This window comes from Lontra canadensis, unplaced genomic scaffold (assembly GCF_010015895.1).
Source record: "Lontra canadensis isolate GAN:19392208 unplaced genomic scaffold, GSC_riverotter_1.0 scaffold11, whole genome shotgun sequence".
Classification (NCBI taxonomy): domain Eukaryota; kingdom Metazoa; phylum Chordata; class Mammalia; order Carnivora; family Mustelidae; genus Lontra; species Lontra canadensis.
This window is the reverse complement of record NW_022631005.1, coordinates 24817063-24838976: the sequence shown is the minus strand read 5'-3', so window position 1 is coordinate 24838976 and position 21914 is coordinate 24817063. Positions and strand designations below refer to the sequence as shown.

At 39.6% G+C, this 21914-nt stretch overlaps 1 protein-coding gene across 1 annotated transcript in view; it reads right to left on the bottom strand.

Moving 5' to 3' along the window:
• Window positions 1–17843, bottom strand: part of MAP3K19 (mitogen-activated protein kinase kinase kinase 19) — a 51563-nt gene extending 33720 nt beyond the window's left edge. The window contains exons 1-5 of the mRNA XM_032856174.1: window positions 17685–17843; window positions 7039–7227; window positions 4782–4936; window positions 2731–2846; window positions 171–286 (exon numbers count right to left, since the gene is read on the bottom strand). Coding sequence (XP_032712065.1) covers window positions 171–286; window positions 2731–2846; window positions 4782–4936; window positions 7039–7095 — 444 coding nt within the window. The 5' untranslated portion in view covers window positions 7096–7227; window positions 17685–17843. The remainder of the gene's footprint in view (window positions 1–170; window positions 287–2730; window positions 2847–4781; window positions 4937–7038; window positions 7228–17684) is intronic.
• Window positions 17844–21914: the final 4071 nt, after the last annotated feature.

The window sequence follows — 21914 nt, the reverse complement described above, 5'->3', positions numbered from 1 at the left end:
GCACCCCGGAACACTGTCTTATTAAATGTGCTTTCAATTACTTTGTGATTACATTAAAAATATAATTGTAATGTACGATTGTTACAAAATAGTCAAGCAATACAAATGAAGTTGTCGATGGAGTAGGTTATTCATTTTTTGTTAGTTTCTTTGAAGAAAAAACATCTTACCTCGCTGCTGCTGATGCTTTGCAAGATTATATTTTGGTTTGTAGTAACTGTCCTCGTATCGGGGGGAGAAGAGTTTGTATCATGACAAATGTCAAGCAATGATTCAGCATGTCTTTCTGCCAAAAGAAACAGGATAATGTGTTTTGATAAGACTCATCTCTCTCAATTTCATAGGAAGATCTAGATCTTGGTTCTAAAACCAGTTCCATTTTGTCAAAGACTTTCCTAAAATCATGATTTGGGATCCTGATGAGGCTTCAGGCAATAATTATCACAGGAAAGGGTATGAGGACAAGAGTCTACAGAATGGATGGGTTTTTGCTTGCTTAAAAAACAAAAGTTAGGCAAAGTTGCTAAGTGAAACCCCCTAGTAATGGGCTAGAAATTATATCTGTTCTGTAGTTACCAAGACCAGGCACATTTTCTGTCTAACACTTGAAGCCCGATTAAATTGGCAGAGTTCTGAACACCAAACGGTAAACTCCCAGTTAGTTACTGAGGGACTGTGGTCTTATATGCATCCCCTCCTGCTATCATAACTTTTTCAAATAAGGGCAGGCTCTTTGATGAAAACGTCTTCCTCTTCCAAGATCTATTCCAGTTATTTTGTAACTGATACAAAATTGCACAAGGTTTATCTCTGCTCAGACCCTCCATATTTTCCTTCCTTACTCCATGCAGTCTTCTGCCTCTATCCTATCACTAAAACTTCACACTTCCTTACCACATCTGCTTTGCAACCTCTTTTCCAAGTTGGTATTTTCCCACACCTTGCTTCTTGCAACTCTCCCCAGTTCCTTCTTCTCTGTCTCACTGCCCTTGGGTCCCTAAGTGCACACCACTCCCTAACTGTGGGAATACTTGCTCAGCTCAGCCCTTTGCAATCCTCCGGTGATCTTACCCGCTTGCAGATCCTCACAATTCCCTTTTTGTAGTGAACTCCCAAACAATACCAACTCATCCCCTCCCATGGCCCTGTCCTATAGAACATTGTTACTTGAAAGGTAAGGTTCCAACAAACGCAGTGCCTTAGAACTCATTACCTTCAATATCCTCACCAAACAAGAGTGGTCTTCTCTTTTGTTGATTGTCTTTCCATCCCCCACCCTCCTTCCCTGGGCTGAAACTTTGGAATCAAATTGAACTCTCCTGACTTTTGTCTCCATCAGATTTACATCACTAAATGCTGTGAATTTTTCTTCCACAATAGCTCTTAGAGTCACTGCACCCAGCACCTGGAAGGCGCAGTCCCACACCAAACCCAGGACTCTTCTCTGGCCATTGTCACCACACACGCACTTCTGTACTCTCTTAATAGAGCTCCCCGCCATGAATCTCTTCCTTCGAGTCCACTCTACACAATAACAACAGCTTAATTTTCCTAAAACATGGCTTTCACCACTCACTGGCTTAAACTTCTTTAGCAACTCTATTTTATTGAAAAAAATCTGCATTCAATCGTTCTTCAATGGACCCAGTTTCTTTAGGTATCTAATCTTACTATGTATTCCTGCTCCCCAACACGAACTTCCTAGTGTCTTGTTTGCCCCTGGGATAAGTGAGGCTCACTTACACCATGATGCCTCTGCTCTACAAAATCAGATCCCATCGCTTTTCAAGGACCAGATTGTGTTTCACTTCTATCATGGAATGGCCTTGTTCCCAGCCCAGAAGCTTCAGTCAGACAAGAAAGTCAACCAGCTTTCACAAGGTCACATGTTACTCAATGAAACTTCTTTCATTTTACTTTTTTCTCTGTGACTATTTCTATTTCTTTGTTCAGACTCTCTCTCCCTACCTATATCAACCTTGTATCTTTTTCTCTTCCTTCCAAATCTTTTTTTAAGGATTTATTTCTTTATTTTGAGAGAGAGATAGAATGCAAACAAGCAGGGGAAAAGGGGAGAAAATCTTTCAAGCAGACTTCCCACCAAGCTAGGATGCCGAGGTGGGGTTCGATCCCACAGCCCATGAGATCAGGACCTGAGTAGAAACCAAGAGTTGGATGCCCAACTGACTGAACTACCCAGGTGTCCCTCTCTTCCCTCCAAATCTTATCTAGCATTTAAGGACCATGGTATGTCCCTTCTCCTCTTTCAAGCTCATGAAAATCTCTTTCTCTCCTGACTTACATGATGTGTCCCTGACCAAACTAAATACTTTCAGGAGTTTGGACCATGTCTTGGATTTCTTTGCATCCCCCAGAATACCTAGTCATGGGCCTTGTATATAGTCACTGCTCAATAAATTGCTGCTGCCTTGATATCTTTATTTTTTTTTTAAGATTTTATTTATTTATTTGAGAGAGAGAGGGCATGAGAGGGGGGAGGGTCAGAGGGAGAAGCAGACTCCCTGCTGACCAGGGAGCCCAATAGGGACCTCCATCCCAGGACTTCAGGATCATGACCTGAGCGGAAGGCAGTTGCTTAACCACCTGAGCCACCCAGGTGCCCTGCCTTGGTATCTTTAAATGAATCCATCAAATACACGTTAAAAAAGGAAGATTTTTAATAAGGCTTTTCAATAACGGGAATTTTGAAAGTGGAATAGAAGTACTTACCTGGTTTTGGCATAGAATTCATTAGAATGTCCAGTAACTGTTGTTTCCTAAAACTTTGTATTTGTGACACATAATGTATTGCTGATTTTCCACTAAAATCACAGAGTTTAGGATCTCTAGGAAGAATAAAATCACATAAAAGATAATTCAGTTAAATCTATTGAGGAAAGAACCAATATAAGAAGAAAAACATTGACATCAAATAAATAAAAGCAATCATGTAGTTTGGAGCTGACAACAATAACTTCAAAATGTAAGAGAGAGTGACATTTTTAAGTAAAAGGATTATGTTGGATATCTTATTTCTACTCCCAACCTAAAAAATTCCAATATTTGTAGAAAATGTCCAACTTTGGGCAAAAAATTTCATAATTCTTTAATGATGAGTAAATTAAGTGAAGATTGAAACATCCTGATAAACTATTGTCTTATCATTCCAAATAGCTGACTTGATTGCTTTTTTCCTTTCCAATGATTTAGCTAACTGCTTACTTTCTTGATAGTTCTTTTTTTTTTCTAATGCTAACAGCTAGCTTTTACCACTCAAAATAGTAGAATGGCATAGAATTAAGCTGATATGTTTATTTTACAGACTCTGGTTGAGTGGATTGGATCTTGTCATAAAATCCCTCTGCATAATCTTTTCATTTCTCTTTGCCTTGCTCTATGATTGTTAAGCCCACTGACTGATCTTAGCACTCCTTCAAAAGCACAAACATCCTCTCTATGTCGTACTGAATCCTAGGATTAGACATCAGCTCAGAGAGATCCAGAAGGTAAATGATGAGAGCCCTGTTGACAGATTAGGGAGAGGGAAACAATGATTATACTTGCTTTGCTAGTCACAGTCTAGGAAAAGGAACGCATCAGTCGTGGTCTCCAATGTAACAGCTTTGAATATGAATCTCCTTATTGCTACGGGACAGGTTTTTTTGTTTTTGTTTTTGTTTTTGTTTTTTCATGGGACAGGTTAATGTTTTATCATCTGCAACAATAATCTCTTACAGCTTTTTCTATATTGAAGGTCATGATTCAAAAAAATAGCTTAGGACCCAGAATCAGGGGACAGCACTGCCTTGATATGTGGCCATAAGTCATTTAACTCATTGGGACTTGAGTTTGCTCGTTTTCCTTGATTAGTGTTTCTCAATGTGGTGTTTTTTGATTTCCTGTATTCTGGACCCCACTCCAGGCCTACTGAACACCATCTTCGGAGTCGTGTCCGGTACTCTCCATGTTAAACAATCTCAGTGGTTTCTTAACACTAAAGTCTATGGTAGCTTCAAACTTCCATCTTCATCCTATTATACTAACTGATCCTTTTACAATAGCTAATGTTCTTAACTCTACTTTTGTTCTTGAAACTCCCTTTCCTCTTTTATTCCTAAAACAAAATTCATATGAAGTACTGAATGAATTTTGTCCATCTGTTCTTATTGGATGACAAGATATCTAGGTAATGGTGCTGGGAAACTACAATTCTAACATGAAAAACTGTTTTTTAATCCTCTGATTAAAAAAAAAAAAAGCTAATTGTTTACTTTCCCTCTTCCTAAAGAGCATTTTGGCATACAGCAATTTTTAGATAACTGGAAATCAAAATTGCTTTTGATAACTGACAATGCTTTCTGAAATAATTAGTAACATTTTGGGGGTAGGGAGCTGCCTACTCAAGAAGTATTTGACACTCCTCATAACTACCAAAAGATTATTTAAACAAATGGTCAACATCATAAGAATAATAGATAGCAACATCTAACATCTATATATCACTTTGCAACTGCTAAGTCCCTTTTATGACCATATATGTGCATTCAATTCAATATAATTTTTTTTAAGATTTTATTTTTAATTCATCTCTACACCCAACATGGGACTTTAACTTACAACTCCGAGATAAAGAGTCACAGTCTACCTACTGAGCCAGCCAGGTTCCCCAATATGTAGAATTTTAAAAAGCAATCTATATGCCCAGATTTACAAGTGACTTCTGAAAATAACAGTGACACAAGACGCCCTTCCACTGATGCTGACTGACCACTCATACTCACGCGTGATGCTGGAGGAGCTCAGACAGAACCTCCACAGGTCTGTAGGCTGTTGACATATCGAGACTCTCGAACAGATCCACATCCCTCACAGCCAGCATCAGAGGGGTCAAGCCATGTTGGTTTGGGAAATTTATATCCAGGAGCTCTTCAGATGCCTTTAAAAACAAGAAGCTTTATTTCTGTTTTGTTTTTAGTGTTTGTCTATTTATACCAATCTTTGCATTTTCCTTGTTTAGCCAAATTTTCATTTTCACTTCAATACATTCTTTCTCAGCATCTATATTGAGGAGGAGCTGATGAAATTACACAGGCCTGAGAGCCAGACAGAATTGGGTTTGAATTTTACTTCCTTAAACTCATTCTTTAACTTTCCTGATAGGATTATCAAGAACACTTGATAAAATCACACTAATAAAATAAGGGACATCCAGTTAAGCAATGAATAATTTTCATGGGGGACATAATCATATTAAAAGATTTATTTGGAAAAAAATTTGTTTGGTATTTATCTGAAATTCAAATTTAATTGAAAGTCTTGTATTTTTTGTTTGCAAAATCTGGGAATCCTACTCTCTGACCTTCAGAATCCTCAGCTGTCAGTAGGAAAAACAATGTCTTTTCTGTGGAGTTGTTTTTGTTAGTTTGTTTTTTAAGATTTTGTTTATTTGAGAGAGTGAGCAAGAGAGAGAGAGCATGAGCTGAGCCAAGGGACAGGTAGAGGGAGAAGGAAGGCAGACTCCCTGCCTCTGTGGGGTTGTTTTGATGGTTGGAGACAGAATATGAAAAGCACTGAGTAGAGTTTGACACGTGCTCAATAAACATTTGTGGAATGAATGAATGATCCGCAATAAGAATGTAGCTCACTTAACCGTCTATGTACAGTCAAATGGAGGTGGGTATATAGGTGATATTTGTTGTTTTAATGAAAATGGAACTTAATTTGGATAATTCACAACTGAAAAACCACTGTAAGGCCAAAGTATCCAAATTGCTTATTTTATAGACCAAAGCAACTCACTAATTTCCACTCTATTTCACTTTATGCCATATCAGTATAGTCAACGTTTCTACCTCACTTTCTCTAGGGACAAACTAGAGATAATGATATTACCTCAGAGGGGTGCTGTGGGAATTAATTAGTTAATATTTTTTTCAGTCTCTGAAAAGAAGCTACCTCTTATGTCAATGTTTATTCTTAGTTAGAACCAACATGAAAGGTTTGAGCTGAGAATAGTCTTACAATAGCACTTTAATTCACCATCTGCTTATTAAGTTCTGGATTCAGTTATAGGCACCAGTTTCTTAAAAAGTGGCTGCTAATATTTAGGGTGAAAAAATGTGGTTATGAAAACATATTGTATCATAACAACCATTACAAATACCATTGAAATAAAATTATTGTCTTTCAAAAGTGTTCTAAACTTCAGTTATGACATATGGCAATTTTAGACTATAGTTTAATACAACAAAAGAATTTAGAGAGTCCTTTGAATTTTGTTGTAGATTTCCTTGAACTCTAGGCGACAGAATTCTGTTCACTTTCTCTTTATCTGTTTGTATCTCTACCATATGGGACTGGAAGAAACTGTTTCCTAGCAGCAATTGATTTTCTTTCAGTTGGAAGGTCATGTGATCTGAAAGTGTCTCTGAAGGTAAATACCAAGAATAGACAGTTGCGGTCACCAATAATTAAAGTCCCTGGTTATGCATATGGTTTCGTAAGTTACTTTGGGAAAGCATGTCTGTGGCTAGAAGATCTAAACAAGAAGATCAATACCCAGAGAAGAAAGCACTTAAAAAACACACCCTCTTAACTCCTCTAGTTACAACTAAATATTATGCAAAGCAGAGGCTCTCTGATTCCCTTTTCAGGATAAAGATAATAAGTGCAACTGGTCCAAAGGGATCTAAACAGCAATTGCACAAATGGCAATGATGTCAAGGGAGCTCCTCTGAGCAAGTTGACAGCCGTTCTTTAGGGACATCCTGGGAGCATATCATTTCCCGTGGGTGCTGCGTGACTTCTAACATCCAGCTGGAGGAAGGTGGAAACAGGCTGCTGCTGTGTTCTCTTATTACCCTGTTTTCCACCCTAGTATCCTCTTCGATCCTGTTTCTTTCCCCTATACTCTTCCTGAAGCTTTCTGGGACTGCATTTGAAAATAACTTATTTTTCTTTAAAAGGAGTCCTATATGGTCTAGGCTTTTCTTACCATTTACCCACCCAAAGGCAGAAGCAAACATCAATTTAACTGACCAGCAAGTGTTGAAGTTGTTCAAGATCACCTTGCCATGAACTTTGTAGAAGTTGCATTTGGGGAGCCTGGATTCCACTGATGGCCAAGAGTAGTCTTCGCACATGGCAATTAGCCACATGAACTGCAGTTTGATTGCTATAATTACAAAGGGTGATATCTGCTCCCTTTTCCAGAAGGAATTCAACAACCTGCAACATCACAACATTCAATTCAACAACCTGCAACATCACAACATTCTTATTTACATTTTTGAATGCAAACAGTATCTTCAGGGCTACTCAAAACTTAGACATGGCTTTGACTCATGATGTAGGAAAGGAGAATAAGAGGGGCATAAAAATGGAGAATTGATTTGAACTCCGATGACTGCTATTTGCCTTTTTTAAATTAGGAAAACAAAAATCTCCATGACACGGATGGTTTGGGGATATTATTCTTTTCTTTTTTAAGGTTTTATTTTTAAGTAATCTCTATACCCAACACAGGGCTTGAACTCACAACCCTGAAATCAAGAGTCACATGCTTGTGGTGTCTGAGTCCTTCGGTTGGTTAAGCATCTAACTTTGGCTTAGGTCATGATCTCAGGGTCCTGGAACTGAGCACTGCATTGGGGTCCATGCTCAGCCTGGAGTCTGCCTCCCCCACCAAATAAATAAAATCTTAAAAAAAAAAAAAAAGAAAGAAAGTCACATGCTTTACCGCCCAGGCACTCCTTGGAGATACTATTCTTTTCTTAAAATTAGAAGTTTGTGAATATATTATGTTAAACCCACATAAAGTATCAAAGTCCTATTAGTATGATCTGTAATTTAATATGCAAAACCCAGGGCTCCTAGGTGGCTCAGTCAATTAAATGTCTGCCTTTGGCTCAGGTCATGATCGCAGCATCCTGGGATAAAGCCCTGTGATGGGCTCCCTGGTCAGCAGGTAGTCTGCTTCTCCCTCCCCTTGCTCTTGCACTCTCTCTCAAATAAATAAAATCTTTTAGAAAAAATAAAATATAAACCCCAAATTTAGACAAACATTCTCGAAAGTTGCAAGTATTTCCATAAGTATTTCTAGGAAGCAAATAAATGCTATTCAAAATGTTGACGCATAATTTATTCAACAAATGGGATGGAGTGATTAGCATGAGTCAAGAACTGTCCTTGGTGCTGAGGCTCCAACTGTGAACAAGACAGGGACCAGCCTTTAAGGCATTTACAAACTAATGAGGAACAGAGACAGATAAAAAAGCAATTGTGACATAGTGTGAGAAATAGAGTAATAGGGTAAATATAGAAGAGTGAAGGTGTCACTTAGAAGAAATGAATTAAGCTGTCTCATTGGGTCCAGGAAGACTTTGTAGAGAAAATGTCTAAGCTGAGAACTGAGGGATCAGACTCAATTAACTAGGCAAAGACTAGGGGAAAGATTGTTTGAAGCAAAGGATATAGTGTAAACAAAGTACTGTGGATGCTATGGACAGAATTATTTCTCCTCAAAATTCATATGTTGAAGCCCTAAACTCCAATGTGACTGTATTTAGAGAGGAGACCTCTAGGAAGTAATTAAGGTTAGATTAGGTTCTAGAAATGGGGCCCTGATCTGATAGGACTAGTGTCATTATAAGAAGAGACATAAGAGAACTTGTTCTCTTTCTCTCTGCCAAGTGAGGACACAGAGAGAAGGTGGCCATCCATAAGACAGGAAAAAAACCTCTTGCCAGAAACCAAATTGGCCAGAATCTTGATATTGGACTTCCCAGTTCCCAGAACTATGAAAAAATTAAATTCTATTATTTAAGCTACTCAGCCATGGTATGTTTGCTACGGAAAGCCCAAGATGACTAATACAGAGGACAAAAGAACAAATAACATTCAAAGCTCCGGAAGACTAAATTAGACATGGCTGGAGCTCAAGATGGAGGATGGAGGGTAAAGAAATGTGATGGAGAAGTCAACAGTAGTGAAATCCTAAAAGGCTTTACCAACTCCCTTTAGGAATTAGAGTTGTATCTTCAAGACAATGGGAAGCCAGTGAGAGATTTTAAACAGAGAGATGACATGATCAAGTCAGCACTTAAAAAAAATCACTGTGGGAAGAACGAAAGTCAGGAGACCAATGAGATTACCCAGTGGCCTCATGGAGAGAAAATAGTACTAAATCAGGGAAGTGGTAGTAGAAATGGAGCAACTGAGGGCACAATCCAGGAACATTTAGGAGGTGGAACTCATTAGATGTGGATGTTGATGGTGAGCCAGAAATCAAGATAATTCCCAGGTTTTTCACTTCAGTCCATTTTTGTCTAGCTTCCCTACTACCACTGAGGACAAGGCCACAGTGATCTTTGGCCTGAAACAATGCAACAACCTTCTAATAGATCTCTCCACTTCCAAATACCTTTGTCTGAAACCCATTACAGTGGTTACATTCAAAAAGTCAAAAAGTAGTAAGTGTTGACAAGGTTCTGAAGAAATAAAAATCCTTACACTCTGTTGTAAATGATATAGCCACTTTAAAAACCATTCTGGCAGATCCTCAAATGATTAAGCATAGAGTTCCCATATGACCCAGTAATTCCACCCCTAGGAAGATGAATGAAAGAGAATTTGAAGACATATGACCACATTAACACTTATACACAAATGTCTGTGGCAGCCTTTTTCATAGTAACCAAAACAGGGAAACAACTCAAGTTTCCGTCAATGGACAGATGAACAATGAAAATGTGGTATACCCATATAACCCAATATTATTCAACTATGAAAAGGAAGGAAGTGCTGATACATGCTGCAACATGAACCTCGAAAACAGTATGCTAAGTAGAAGAAGCCAATCACAAAAGACCACATGCCGCCTGATTCCATTTACATGAAAGTCCAGAATAGGAAGATCTATAGAGACAGAAAGTAGATTAGTGATTGCTTAGGGCTAGGGCAGGGAAAAGGAGGAAAGATAGAAACTGATAGTTAAAGGGTTCAGAGTTTCTTTTGCGGGGAAAGAGGTGAGTAGTTCTTTTTAAGATGACGAATATGTTTTAAAATTGACTGTGGTGATGATTGCACATTCATATGAATAAACTACAACCCACCTTAAATGGGTAAATTGTATGAAATGTGAATTATATCTCACTAAAGCAGTTTTAATTTTTCTTATTTTTATTTTTTTAAAGATTTTATTTATTTATTTGACAGACAGAGATCACAAGTAGACAGAGAGGCAGGCAGAGAGAAGGAAGCAGGCTCCCTGCTGAGCAGAGAGCCCGATGTGGGGCTCAATGTGGGGATCGATGTGGGGCTCGATCCCAGGACCCTAGGATCATTACCAGAGCGGAAGGCAGAGGCTTTAACCCACTGAGCCACCCAAGCACCCCACACTAAAGCAGTTTTTTAAAAAATACCTTTTCATGCCTTGTGGTCTTGCAGGATTTGGGCCCTGCCATTTTCCAACCTCATCTTGTGCTAATCTTCCCCTTCCTCTGCAAGTTCTAGTCATCTTTTTACCTCAAATATGCAAGTTTTTTCCTAACCAAGAAGCTTTATCTCTGTTATCCCTACTTCCCCAATTGTTCTTCAAATGTCATCCTTTATCATTATTTTAGTTTTAACGTAAATGTAACCATATCAGTGAAGATTTTCCTGACCATCTTATCAAACAAGGAATCACTCTATTGGTTACTTCAAAGCACTACCAGTAATTTGTAATGTAATTAAGCATTTTTTGTTTCCTTATTTGTTGTGTTTCACCTTCATTAGAATGTAAGTCCACCTTATGAGAGCTCTTACCGCATGAATAAATGTTTTAGGAATGAGTGAGTGAATGATTTAAGATAAACAGATGCTGACTCTACCTAACAAAATGGAAAGCACTGATGCTGGTGCTCCTCAGGAGAATTAGATTTGGAGAGAAAAACAATGAAGACAATGTGGATATGCTATGTTTGAGATCTGTGACATGGAAGTAGAGATATATGGTTAGAAGCTCAACATTATACACACAGAGAGAGAGAAGAATTCAAGTGAGATATGTGGGCTGAGATTCAGAATTAGGAGCCATCCCAATATTATTAAGGACCACCAATGTTAAGGACATTACAAGTCACATCACCAAGAGCGGTTTCAATGGACTGGTAGAGAACAATGCCAGACGGCAGTAGTTTGAAGAGGTGAGAAAGTGGAGGCAGTGAGGATTGACCAGAGGAATACTCTTTAGAGGGGCTGTTGGAAGACAATTCTCTAGAAACTCCAGGAACTTGTGTTTTTGTAGGTCTTGTGAGCAAAGGTGCTCACAGAGGTGAGCTTTGTTCCAGACCATGTTTTCAAAGATGTTTATACAGTGAATGGCTCTGTAAGATAGAGACAGCGTCTCTTTCTGGAACATTGGGAGCATTGGGAAAACGTGCTTACTGTCTACTGTAAAAGACTCAGGTTTCCTAAGCTTAGGTTTCCCATCTTTTATTCAACCCACTGCATGTACAGTTATCGCTTCCTTATGTTGGCTTGTGGAAACTGAAGGGAATGCTGATACTCTGACCATTACTATTGTGAACAGCAAACAGTTATTTTTCTCTGACCCAGGAGTCTCATGTCTTCTGCCAGACTCTGAAGCTGTAGTAGGCTAACTTATTGGGTGACAAGTAAGGAAAAATATCAGATGCTTCGCAGTTACTAATTTCTGCAAAAGATGAGATGATCAGAGAGACAGAAATGATAGATGAACAATGAGGGCTTCATGGGGTAATTAATGAGATTTATAGAAGGTTCATGGGAAGTGGTAGCAAATATGTTGACCAAATTGTATGGTCAATTGGGCAATAAACGATCCTCCATATTAGTGACTACCAAAGCCTCTTTAAGGAACTGGGAGGCAGTCAAAGTCAGGTGGCTCAGTTGTTAAGCATCTGCCTTCAGACCAGGTTATGATCTTGGGGTCCTGGAATTGAGCCCTGCGTTGGGCTCCCTACTCAGCGGGAAGCCTGCTTCTCTCTTTTCCACTCCCTCTGCTTGTGTTCCCTTTCTCTCTCTCTCTCTGTCAAATGAATAAATAAAATCTTAAAAAAAAAAAAAAGGCTGAGTAACAAGAAATAAGTTCAAAAAACAATTGCTTCCTGGTTTTTAATAATTTTTCTATCGTTGCTATCTTCCTCACCAAACTGGCAGTCGGCCTCAGGTCCATGCCACTATAACAAATAATGCAAGATTTGTCCTGGGTAGGCAGAAGATTCTACTCCCTTTCAGACAACAGTTACAGAGATGCAGATCTCCACTGCAGGAAAAAAGGAAAATTCATGACTGATATGGGCAAAAAACCAGGCAAACTTTGAAATTTGGCTCATTCATTTGGGATCTGGGTAGGGAGATGAATTATATTTGTTAAGGAAGAGTGATAATAGCTATATTACAAGTCAGCCCTTCCTGCTGACAAACTTATGTCCATTTAATGATAAAAGTCTCAGAATTTTTTGCAGTGGGTTTAAGCTACTATAAGGGAGCTTTGGACCTCCTAGGGAGATTTCCTTGAGACAGACAAATTCCCATGATAAAGCACAGAAGTGGTGTTCAGGTTCTTACTGGTCTGGATTGGGTTATAATACTAATGAAGATGACCCATTGGAGAGAGAGAAAATGACAAAGAAATCCAGCGGATTTTTGTGATTACCCCCCACTACTCTGAAAACTCCCCTATCCCTTATGTTAAAACTAGGTGAAAATGTAAAGGTGTTATCATGACAAAGGGTTAGCAAATGATTCAGATTAAGGTAGAATCCTTTAAAAATTAAAAAAAAATTTTTTTTTAAAGCCCCTGCAATGAAAAGCCAAACCTGAGTCAATCAAAGGGGGCAAAACCTGCAGTTCCAGTCAGAAAGTAATGTAGCTATGGCCACTAAGTCAAGGATCTCTGAGGCTGAAATAGATAGTGTCATTAATAATGTCCTTGCCACATGATAAAGAGCTTTGTATGGACCAAAAACATTGGAAGTTCATTTTGTTGAAAAGCAAGAAACCTCAATGCTTCCGGAAACCAAAAGTAAATATCCTCTGCTTACAGGTCTGGAGCTGCTCTCTTTCACCATGCTCCTAATCCCTCCCTCCCCCTGAACCTTGACCTCAGCTGCTTTAAGGAGAATGATCATTTTAAGTGGGACCAAGAACACCCAGTCTTCAAAAGGGCTTGAAGGTCATAGCCACCGACATGACTATGTGACAAACACTGGGGAAGGAGAGACTCAAACTTTTTTTTTTTTTTTAATTTATTTATTTGACAGAGAGAGATCACAAGCAGGCAGAGAGGCAGGCAGAGAGAGAGGAGGAAGCAGGCTCCCCGCTGAGCAGAGAGCCCGATGCAGGGCTCGATCCCAGGACTCCGAGATCATGACCTGAGCCGAAGGCAGCGGCTTAACCCACTGAGCCACCCAGGCGCCCCGAGACTCAAACTTTAATGGCTCTCTTAGATTCAGATTCCCAAGTCACCATCCTGTCTAGTCCCTTGGGAAAAGTGGGTGTCTGAATTCAGCTAATGGTGTTTGAGCAAAGTTTGCAGTAGGGAAAGAAAGCTAACATGATTCTGTACATGGGGCCCTTTGGGCCAATTCAGTGGATTATTGCTGTGGCTTCTATCTGAATGATTGGGCAAAATTCTGACAAAGGGAAGTAGTCTCTATCTGGAGGCATTTCTTGGGGATTTGGACTTGTTGCCTCCTCAGCATGTCTACTAGGGGTATCATTTTTATTTTTTATTTATTTTATTTGTTTATTTAACGAAGAGAGACAGCAAGAGAGGGAATACAAGCAAGGGAGTGGGAGAGGGAGAAGCAGGCTTCCCACTGAGCAGGGAGCTCATATGGGCTCAATCCCAGGACCCTGGGATCACGACCTGAGCTGAAGGCAGATGCCCAACAATTGAGCCACCCAGGCACCCTGGGATATCACTTAGAAAAAGCATATGTTAGGGGTGCCTGGCTGGCTTAGTTGGTAGAGCTTACAACTCTTTATCTTGGCATGGGAATTTAAGTCCCATACTGGGTGTAGAAATGACTTAGTAACTAACTAACTAAATAAATAAATAAAAGCAGATATTAGCTTGCTAGTGGGTTTTTGTCAAACCTGAATGCCTTATCCAAGGAGATCTTGTGGCTCTTGTGTCCAATATTTCCATTTGGGGGAACCAGAACTCAATGCCTAACAAGGAAGGAAAGGCCCAACAAGCATTCTTTGTCCAATGGAAATGGTGTATTTAAGAATGTAACCAGCCTAGGCACATTGGCATCTTTGCTTTACATGAAAAAATAGTGTCTTTTCTATTGCTGGAAATTCTACCATCCCATCCCCACCGCTACCACCTAAAGCAAAACTGCTAGCGAAGGGTACTTTGCTTCTCAGGGATTCCCCTAAGTGCCTGGGCCTGTGTCAATTATGGTTCAGTCAGGATGAAAGCTGATGTGTGCACTGGGCTATTGCGGCTTGTTGGCCTCGGTGCCAGCTATGTAGAACTGGTAATGGACATGGTTGTCCCACTCAGTGGGTAAAACTCAAGACTCTTCTCGTAGCCCTGGCCAATACTCCTCATAATGACCTTTGTTATATTTTTCCTGATTCTTGGGCTGCTGCCAGTGGTCTGGCTGTTGGGTCTGCCACTTAGAAAATTACAGACTGGAAGATTAAAAAAAGCACTTCTCTTTAGGGCGATGAACTGTGGAAGCAAACTGTCTAGGTCAACTCATGTAGAAGCCCATGGCAAGAGTCCATTCTCTGATGAGATAGACAAGAATAAAACTACTGATTGATGCTGTACAACCCTGATTTCCTCCCCTGCTGCTTGAATCCATCATCATATTAGACATGACAATACAGCCACCAACACAGACTGGGTACGAAGTAAAGAACTGTTATAGGGGTGAAGCTGCAGCCACATTTTGAAATAGGATATGTAGACTTTGTGGTGTTTGAGGATACCTAAAGAGAGAGTATCTTCAACCTTATGGAGTACAGGGAAGAGAGAGACTTTGATGACCTTTGTTCTTTAGAACTACCCAGGACATTTTCTTCGTGAAAGAAAATCTCTTGGAGAGTCTCTCCCAAACTCTTCAAAGCACCTTACATGTAACTGACTACTGGGTCTTCCACTCCTTGCCACACAGCCCTGATCATGACTTGATTGCCAATTCTCTTCTTTGTCTAGAAGTCTGTTACCAATTGCAGTCGACAGCCCCACCTCTTGCACCTTCAATGTGAAACACCTGTCCACACCTCCAGATTTCTTCCCACTCCCATTCTCACAGCCATCACTCTTCATTCTGTGAGGGTGGATGAATGCTACTTGGCTGTTGGCAGGGACAAATAGGACTGATAATCCTCCCAAATCAAGGACCAGACTCAGTTATTCAGATTGAACTGGGAATCCTAAGACCAACCAGCCAGCTGAGCGATCACATGGAGGCACTGTCAACCTGTGCCCCCTGACTAATGTAGGTCCCACGCAAAAAAGCCCAACGATTGATAACACTACCTTTTTCTGCCCAAGAGGTACTCCCAGGATTATAGCTCTTATAGAGAAACCTGGCATTACTTTGTATGGCGCCTGAAAACATAGTGACTTATGCTTTAGGGGTGGTCATAAGAGACCTTCAAATCTTTAAGTAAATACCATCTGTAGATATGTAGACTCAGATGACTTCAGAGCTTTCCCAAAATGAAGCTATCATTGGTTACTTGAGGGAGCTTCCCCGAGGGATAGCCCCTTGTGGACAATTTATGTGCCCCTTGTGGACAATTATCCCTAAGACAGATGTCCAATTAGAAAAGGTAGAACAAAATTTGTTTCTGCCTTTAGCTAAAGTTATCAATGATACCACCTCATCCCTGCAAGACATTCAGGTCAGCAGTCAAGTCACTGGCCAGGGTCGTTATGAATGATAGAATTGCCCTAGACTTCCTCCTGTGGGTCAAGGTGAAGTCTGTGCAATGGCTGATATAGACTGCAATACCTGGGTTGATGCCTTGGACCAAATGAGAAGATCAACAGAGAAACTTAAGGAGAAAACCATCTGGTTGATGGCATTTGTTGAGTTGGAGGGGTTCAGGACCATGGATGGCATGATTGACACTAGTTTACAATATGGCCTTGTTCCTCTGCTTGGAGTTCTATTGATAGTAGCTTTAACTGAATATTGTATGAGACAAATTAATGGATGTGGTTCCCACCTCTGTTGGTCAGATTAATCAGAGTGGTATGTGCATGGGAAAATTCACCAGAAGCCAAGACACTGTAGAAATGAAAGGTAGATATTTTTAGGAAAAGTCTTTCTGGGTCTCTCACATTTCTATAAGTTGTATGAGCAGAGGCACTGAATACCTTTGCCCCAGACACTCTTTTCAAGCTTGCTTGTGTAGTGAACAGCCTTGGAAGCAAGAAGTAGGTTTGCTTACTACCCATTATAAAAGATTTGGGGTCCCTAAATTTAGAGCTCCTGTCCTGCAATCCAACCTACTATCTGAACAGGGGTCATCTGGTCCTCTTCCTACTATCATGTGGGAATTAGGATGAGTGAGATGATACAAAATTGTTAATACCCTGGTAATCCTATTGTTATGAGTAATAAAGTGCTCTCTGTCTCTGACAAAGGGTTTTGATGTCTTATGCCAAGGATCTAAGAAATTGGGGCAGGCTAACTTGTTAGCTTATAAGCAGAGTAAAATCGTAGATCTTTCATATTTCTCGACATAGATCTGCAGATGAAGAAGTCTGAGAGAGAAGAGGATGTGGTTGGAGGAGGATGTGGGATCAGTGGAGGTGTTTGTTTATTTGTGTGTCATCAGAAAGGAGATATCTAAACATATTAAATTCTAATGGAAGGTAGCATTGTTGTCTGTAATAACATAAATATGGAAAGCACCCATGTGTCCTTCAAAGTAGGACAGACAAATATGTTGTGGCATAAATGTATTACTAGACACCAGTAAAAACAAACAAAAAAACCCCCCACAGTTATATGTCTCAAAATGGTTGAATATAAAAAACGCAATAATAAGAATGAGGAAGTTAGACAGGAACACATGTAGTATAAGTTTGTTTTTGTAAAATTCAAAAACAGGTAAAAGTAAATAATGCATTATTTAGGAATATAAGCAGAGAGGACAACACAAAGGAAATGATTAACTCAAAATTCAGGATAATGATTATGAAAGATAGGGGACACAATTCAGGAGGAGAATATAAAAGGCTTTTGAGGCCTGGCAACATCTAATTTTTGGTTTGGATGATAGGTACATGGGTGCTAGTGTCATTATTTTTCTTTAAGCTGTGTATACATTTTTATATGCTACATTTTATAATTTGTTTAAAAAGTGTTACTAGAAAGGAGTCAAAAGAGAAAAAAAAGCTAAGAATATCTTCAAGAGAGAGGATATTGAGATGGCTAAGCAAGGTTGAGGGTCCACTTGCATTTAGACTCTCAAGAATTTACAGAGGCATCAGCCTGCTCAGTTGAGTGAAATTGTCTTTTTCATCTTCTTGTCCCCATTCTAAGCCCTTTCACATTCCCTCTGAAGCCTGCCTTCAGGCATTCTTTCATATAGAGGTAAGTGTTTTGCTATTTGTAAGCACCTCATTCTTGGAATCCTTAGCTTAGAAGATTACCCATGGGCCCCAGGACACCACACAGTACCTCTGTTAGATTTTCTTCTGCTGCAGTAATGAGAGGTGTATTCCCAGTCTCTGGATGCTGAAAGTCAAGGTTTCCAAGGATGGAATGGACTTTAGTAATATAGTCACCGATGAGTTCAACATCACCCCTTGAAACTACTTCCAGGAAATCATGAATCAGTTTATTTTTATTCATCTTGCTAATTCCATATAATCGCCTGCCCCTGCCAAAGAAGAGAAACAATTTAATTAAACAAGAACCAACAAAGCATGGGTGGTTCAAATGTTAACATATTCTATCTTTAGTGTCACCTCTTTCCCCTCTTTTAGGTATGAAATAACGGTTTTAAAGACAAATTTGAAAAAGAGGAAACAGTAATTCTATCAGTGTTAGTTCTGTGGACATGTTTTAAATTATAAATAACAATTTTCACCATCACTTTGTGAGAGATGCTGTGGTACAGGAGAAGAAAGGATGGATCAACACTAGAATGGAAAGAACAGAGGCTCTGGAACCTGGGTTTAAATCTCTCCTCCACAGATTCCCAACTGTGTAAACTTGAGCATGTCACTCAGTTTCTCCAAGATTAATTTCCTCATCCCTAAAATGGAAATAACAATCCCCTCTTCAAATGGTGAAGATCTGAAGTAATATGTCCAAAGCTTTGGCACTCCTTCAGCAGATGAATGGATAAAGAAGATGTGGTTCATACATGCAATGAACTATTACTCAGCCATCAGAAAGGATTTACATGGACATGTTTGGAACTGGAGGATACAATGCTAAGTCAATCAAAGAAAGAAATTACCATATGGTTTCACGCATATGTGGAATATAAGAAATAGTGTAGAGGATCATAGGGGAAGGGAGGGACAACTGAATGGGAAGAAGTCAGAGAGTCAAACCATGAGAGAGTCTTGACTCTGGAAAACAAACTGAAGGTTGTGGAAGGGGAGATAGTAGAGAGGATGGGGTAAATGGGTGATGGGCATTAAGGAGGGCACCTGATGTGATGAGCAGCGGGTGTCATATGAAACTGATAAATCACTGAACACTATATCAGGAACTAGTGATGTATAACATGTTGGCTAGTCAAATTTAAGTAAATAATAATAAATTTTAAATAAATATTAATTTTAAATAAATAAATAATAAATTTTAAATAAATAATTTTTTAAAAGCTTTGGCACATTTTATTGGTTAAAATTCTTGCAGGATTTTGTTTTTTTTCTTTCTTTTTTTAAAAAGATTTTGTTTATTTATTTTATATATAGAGAGAGAGCACAGGTAGGCAGAGTGGCAGGCAGAGAGAGAGGAAGAAGCAGGCTCTCTGCTGAGCAGGGAGCCCGACATGGGGCTTGATCCCAGGACCTCAGGACCACGACTCGAGCCGAATGCAGCTGCCCAAAGACCTGAGCCACCCAGGCGCCTCAGGATTTTATTTTCTTTAGCGCTGTTTATTAAAACCCCTGTAACTATTTTCTTTATGGAAGTTTTATTTTCCTAACAATACCGTAAACTCCTCAGAAGCAGGAACATTCTATGCCTTATATTTTGTATCCTCAATAACTCTAGTACAATGTGAGTCATTGAAGAGCAGGGTGGCCATCATTCCAGATTTTCCAGGAAAAACCTTATTTTAAATGTGTTATCTCAGCTTTCTTAATCATTGAAATATCTCTTAGAGTGCAATTTTTAAAAAATTTATTTACTTATTTATTTATTTATTGACAGAGAGAGACATAGAGATCACAAGTAGGCAGAGAGGCAGCCGGGGTGGGGGGCTCTCTCTGCGGAGCAGAGAGCCCTATGTGGGGCTCGATCCCAGGTCTCTGAGATCATGACCTGAGCTGAAGGCAGAGGCTCAACCCACTGAGCCACCGAGGTGCCCCTTAGAGTGCAATTTTTTTTTTTTTGGGGGGGGAGGTTTCTTTCTTTCTTTTTTTTTTTTTTTTAAAGATTTTATTTATTTATTTGACAGACAGAGATCACAGGTAGGCAGAGAGGCAGGCAGAGAGAGGAAGGGAAGCAGGCTCCCTGCTGAGCAGAGAGCCCGACGCGGGGCTCGGATCCCAGGACCTTGGGATCATGACCTGAGCCGAAGACAGAGGCTTTAACCCACTGAGCCACCCAGGCGCCCCTAGAATGCAATTTTTGAAGCCACCAGACTATCTCCCCCATGGAGCCTCTTGCTGTTGGAAACAGCACAAAATCATTTGTCAGACTCTGTATTCCAACTTCAGCTTCTGATACCATAGTCACTGCATGTAGGCAAATGTTATTTCTTTGAACTGGCAATTTACTTGCAATGAACTGGCACTTTGTTGAAAGCGAGAAGACAAAAAGCCCATTTCATAGTACAATTTTGTGGATAAAAGTTGACAAAAATAAACAAGAAAATGTCTAGAATTGGTTTTTAATGTTCTATATACACAAATGCCTTAGAATTCATAGGCCACACTATATAGAGCCTTCTTTTTCAAAGAGAACATGTATTTCACCCCAGAAATAGTACTATTTGATAAATTCATTCATTCATTTAAGAGGCTACTATATGGGGCGCCTGGGTGGCTCAGTGGGTTAAAGCCTCTGCCTTCGGCTCAGGTCATGATCCCAGGGTCCTGGGATCGAGCCCCATGTCGGGCTCTCTGCTCACCGGGGAGCCTGCTTCCCTTCCTTTCTCTCTGGCTGCCTCTCTGCCTACCTGTGATCTCTGTCTGTCAAATAAATAAATAAAATCTTAAAAAAAAAAAAAAGAGGCTACTATATGTTTTTCAGTTGTTTCATTGACCTGTCACAGTGGAAAATAACATAAAATAGCTATGACAAAAATGGAAGGAAAAAATTATGATTAAGTGTCAAATCAAGCAACGAATAATGAAACTTACAATGTCAGAGAAATGTGATGGTTATGTGACTGGAGCAACTCCATTGGAAAAAGGGTATCAGTAATATTTGGAGGAGTGGAGTGAAGAGGAAACAGCAGTTTTGACAGAGGGGAAGGGCATGAAAGAGATCCATAACCAGGGTCAATGAGGAGAGAGTGGACCAGATGGGAATTTACACTTTACTTCTGAACAAGTTGGGGAGCCCAAGGAGAGTTTTGAGTAGTGTCTTTTAGAAACAGTGGTATTTTGAGAAGATTATTATGCTAGAGAATAGAAAGACAAAAATAGAAATTGAAAGTAAACTTAAAGGATTTGTGACTGATTGGCAATAGAAAATGTGAAATGGGTCCAAGAGGATGTGTTTAGGCAACTGGGGAAGACCTGATGCTGCGGTAGGCAACCATTTGCTTTTATAGAATGATAATCAACAAGGTCATCAACAGAGCCAGCATGTAAGTAGGGTGTCTTATTTCCTTGGCTCTCCATGAAATGTGGCCTTAGGTGAGTGCAGTTTCCTAAACTAGCACGAGCATAAGAATTTTGCTGTTCCTTGTTATGAATAAAGATTCCCAGGTTCCCTTCAATTTAGCATGTATGGAATAAGGCTTGGATACTCCCCCCATTTTTGTTTTAATTTGAAAATTTTTACACTTGATCTTAGCCAAAAGGCCGAGAAGCAATAATTTGAAAATTTTTAATAGACTAATTTTATTTAGTCATTTTTTTTTAAAGATTTTATTTATTTATTTGACAGACAGAGATCACAAGTAGGCAGAGAGGCAGGCAGAGAGAGGAGGAAGCAAGGTCCCTGCTGAGCAGAGAGCCTGATGCAAGGCTCAATCCCAGGACCCTGATGAACCTACATACATCATTATCATCCAAAGTTCAGAATTTACTCTTAGGACTCACTTTTGGTGTTGTACACTCTAGGACTTTGGACAAATGTATAATGATATATAACCACCTTTACACTATTAGAGTATTTTCCCCTAAAAATCCTTTGTGCTCCACCTATTCAACCCCCTGACCCTCATTCCCTGGCAACCACCTATCTTTTCACTGTCTCTTGGACACGCTTTTTTTTGGCTCAAGCATTCAGGTGATTTCTATCATTAGACAATTTCTGGAAACACTGACCTTGGTTAGATTCTAATCCACAATCTTTCTTGCAATTTGTTTTCTTTTCTTTCTTCCCCTTTTTTTTTTTTTTAACATTTATTTATTTAACTGCATGAGAGAGAGAGAGAAAGAGGAAAGCGTGAGCATGGGGGAAGGAGCAGAGGGAAAAAATCTCCAAGTAAACTCCCCACTGAATGCAGAGCCTGACGCAGAGCCGATTCCGTGACCCATGAGGTCATGACCT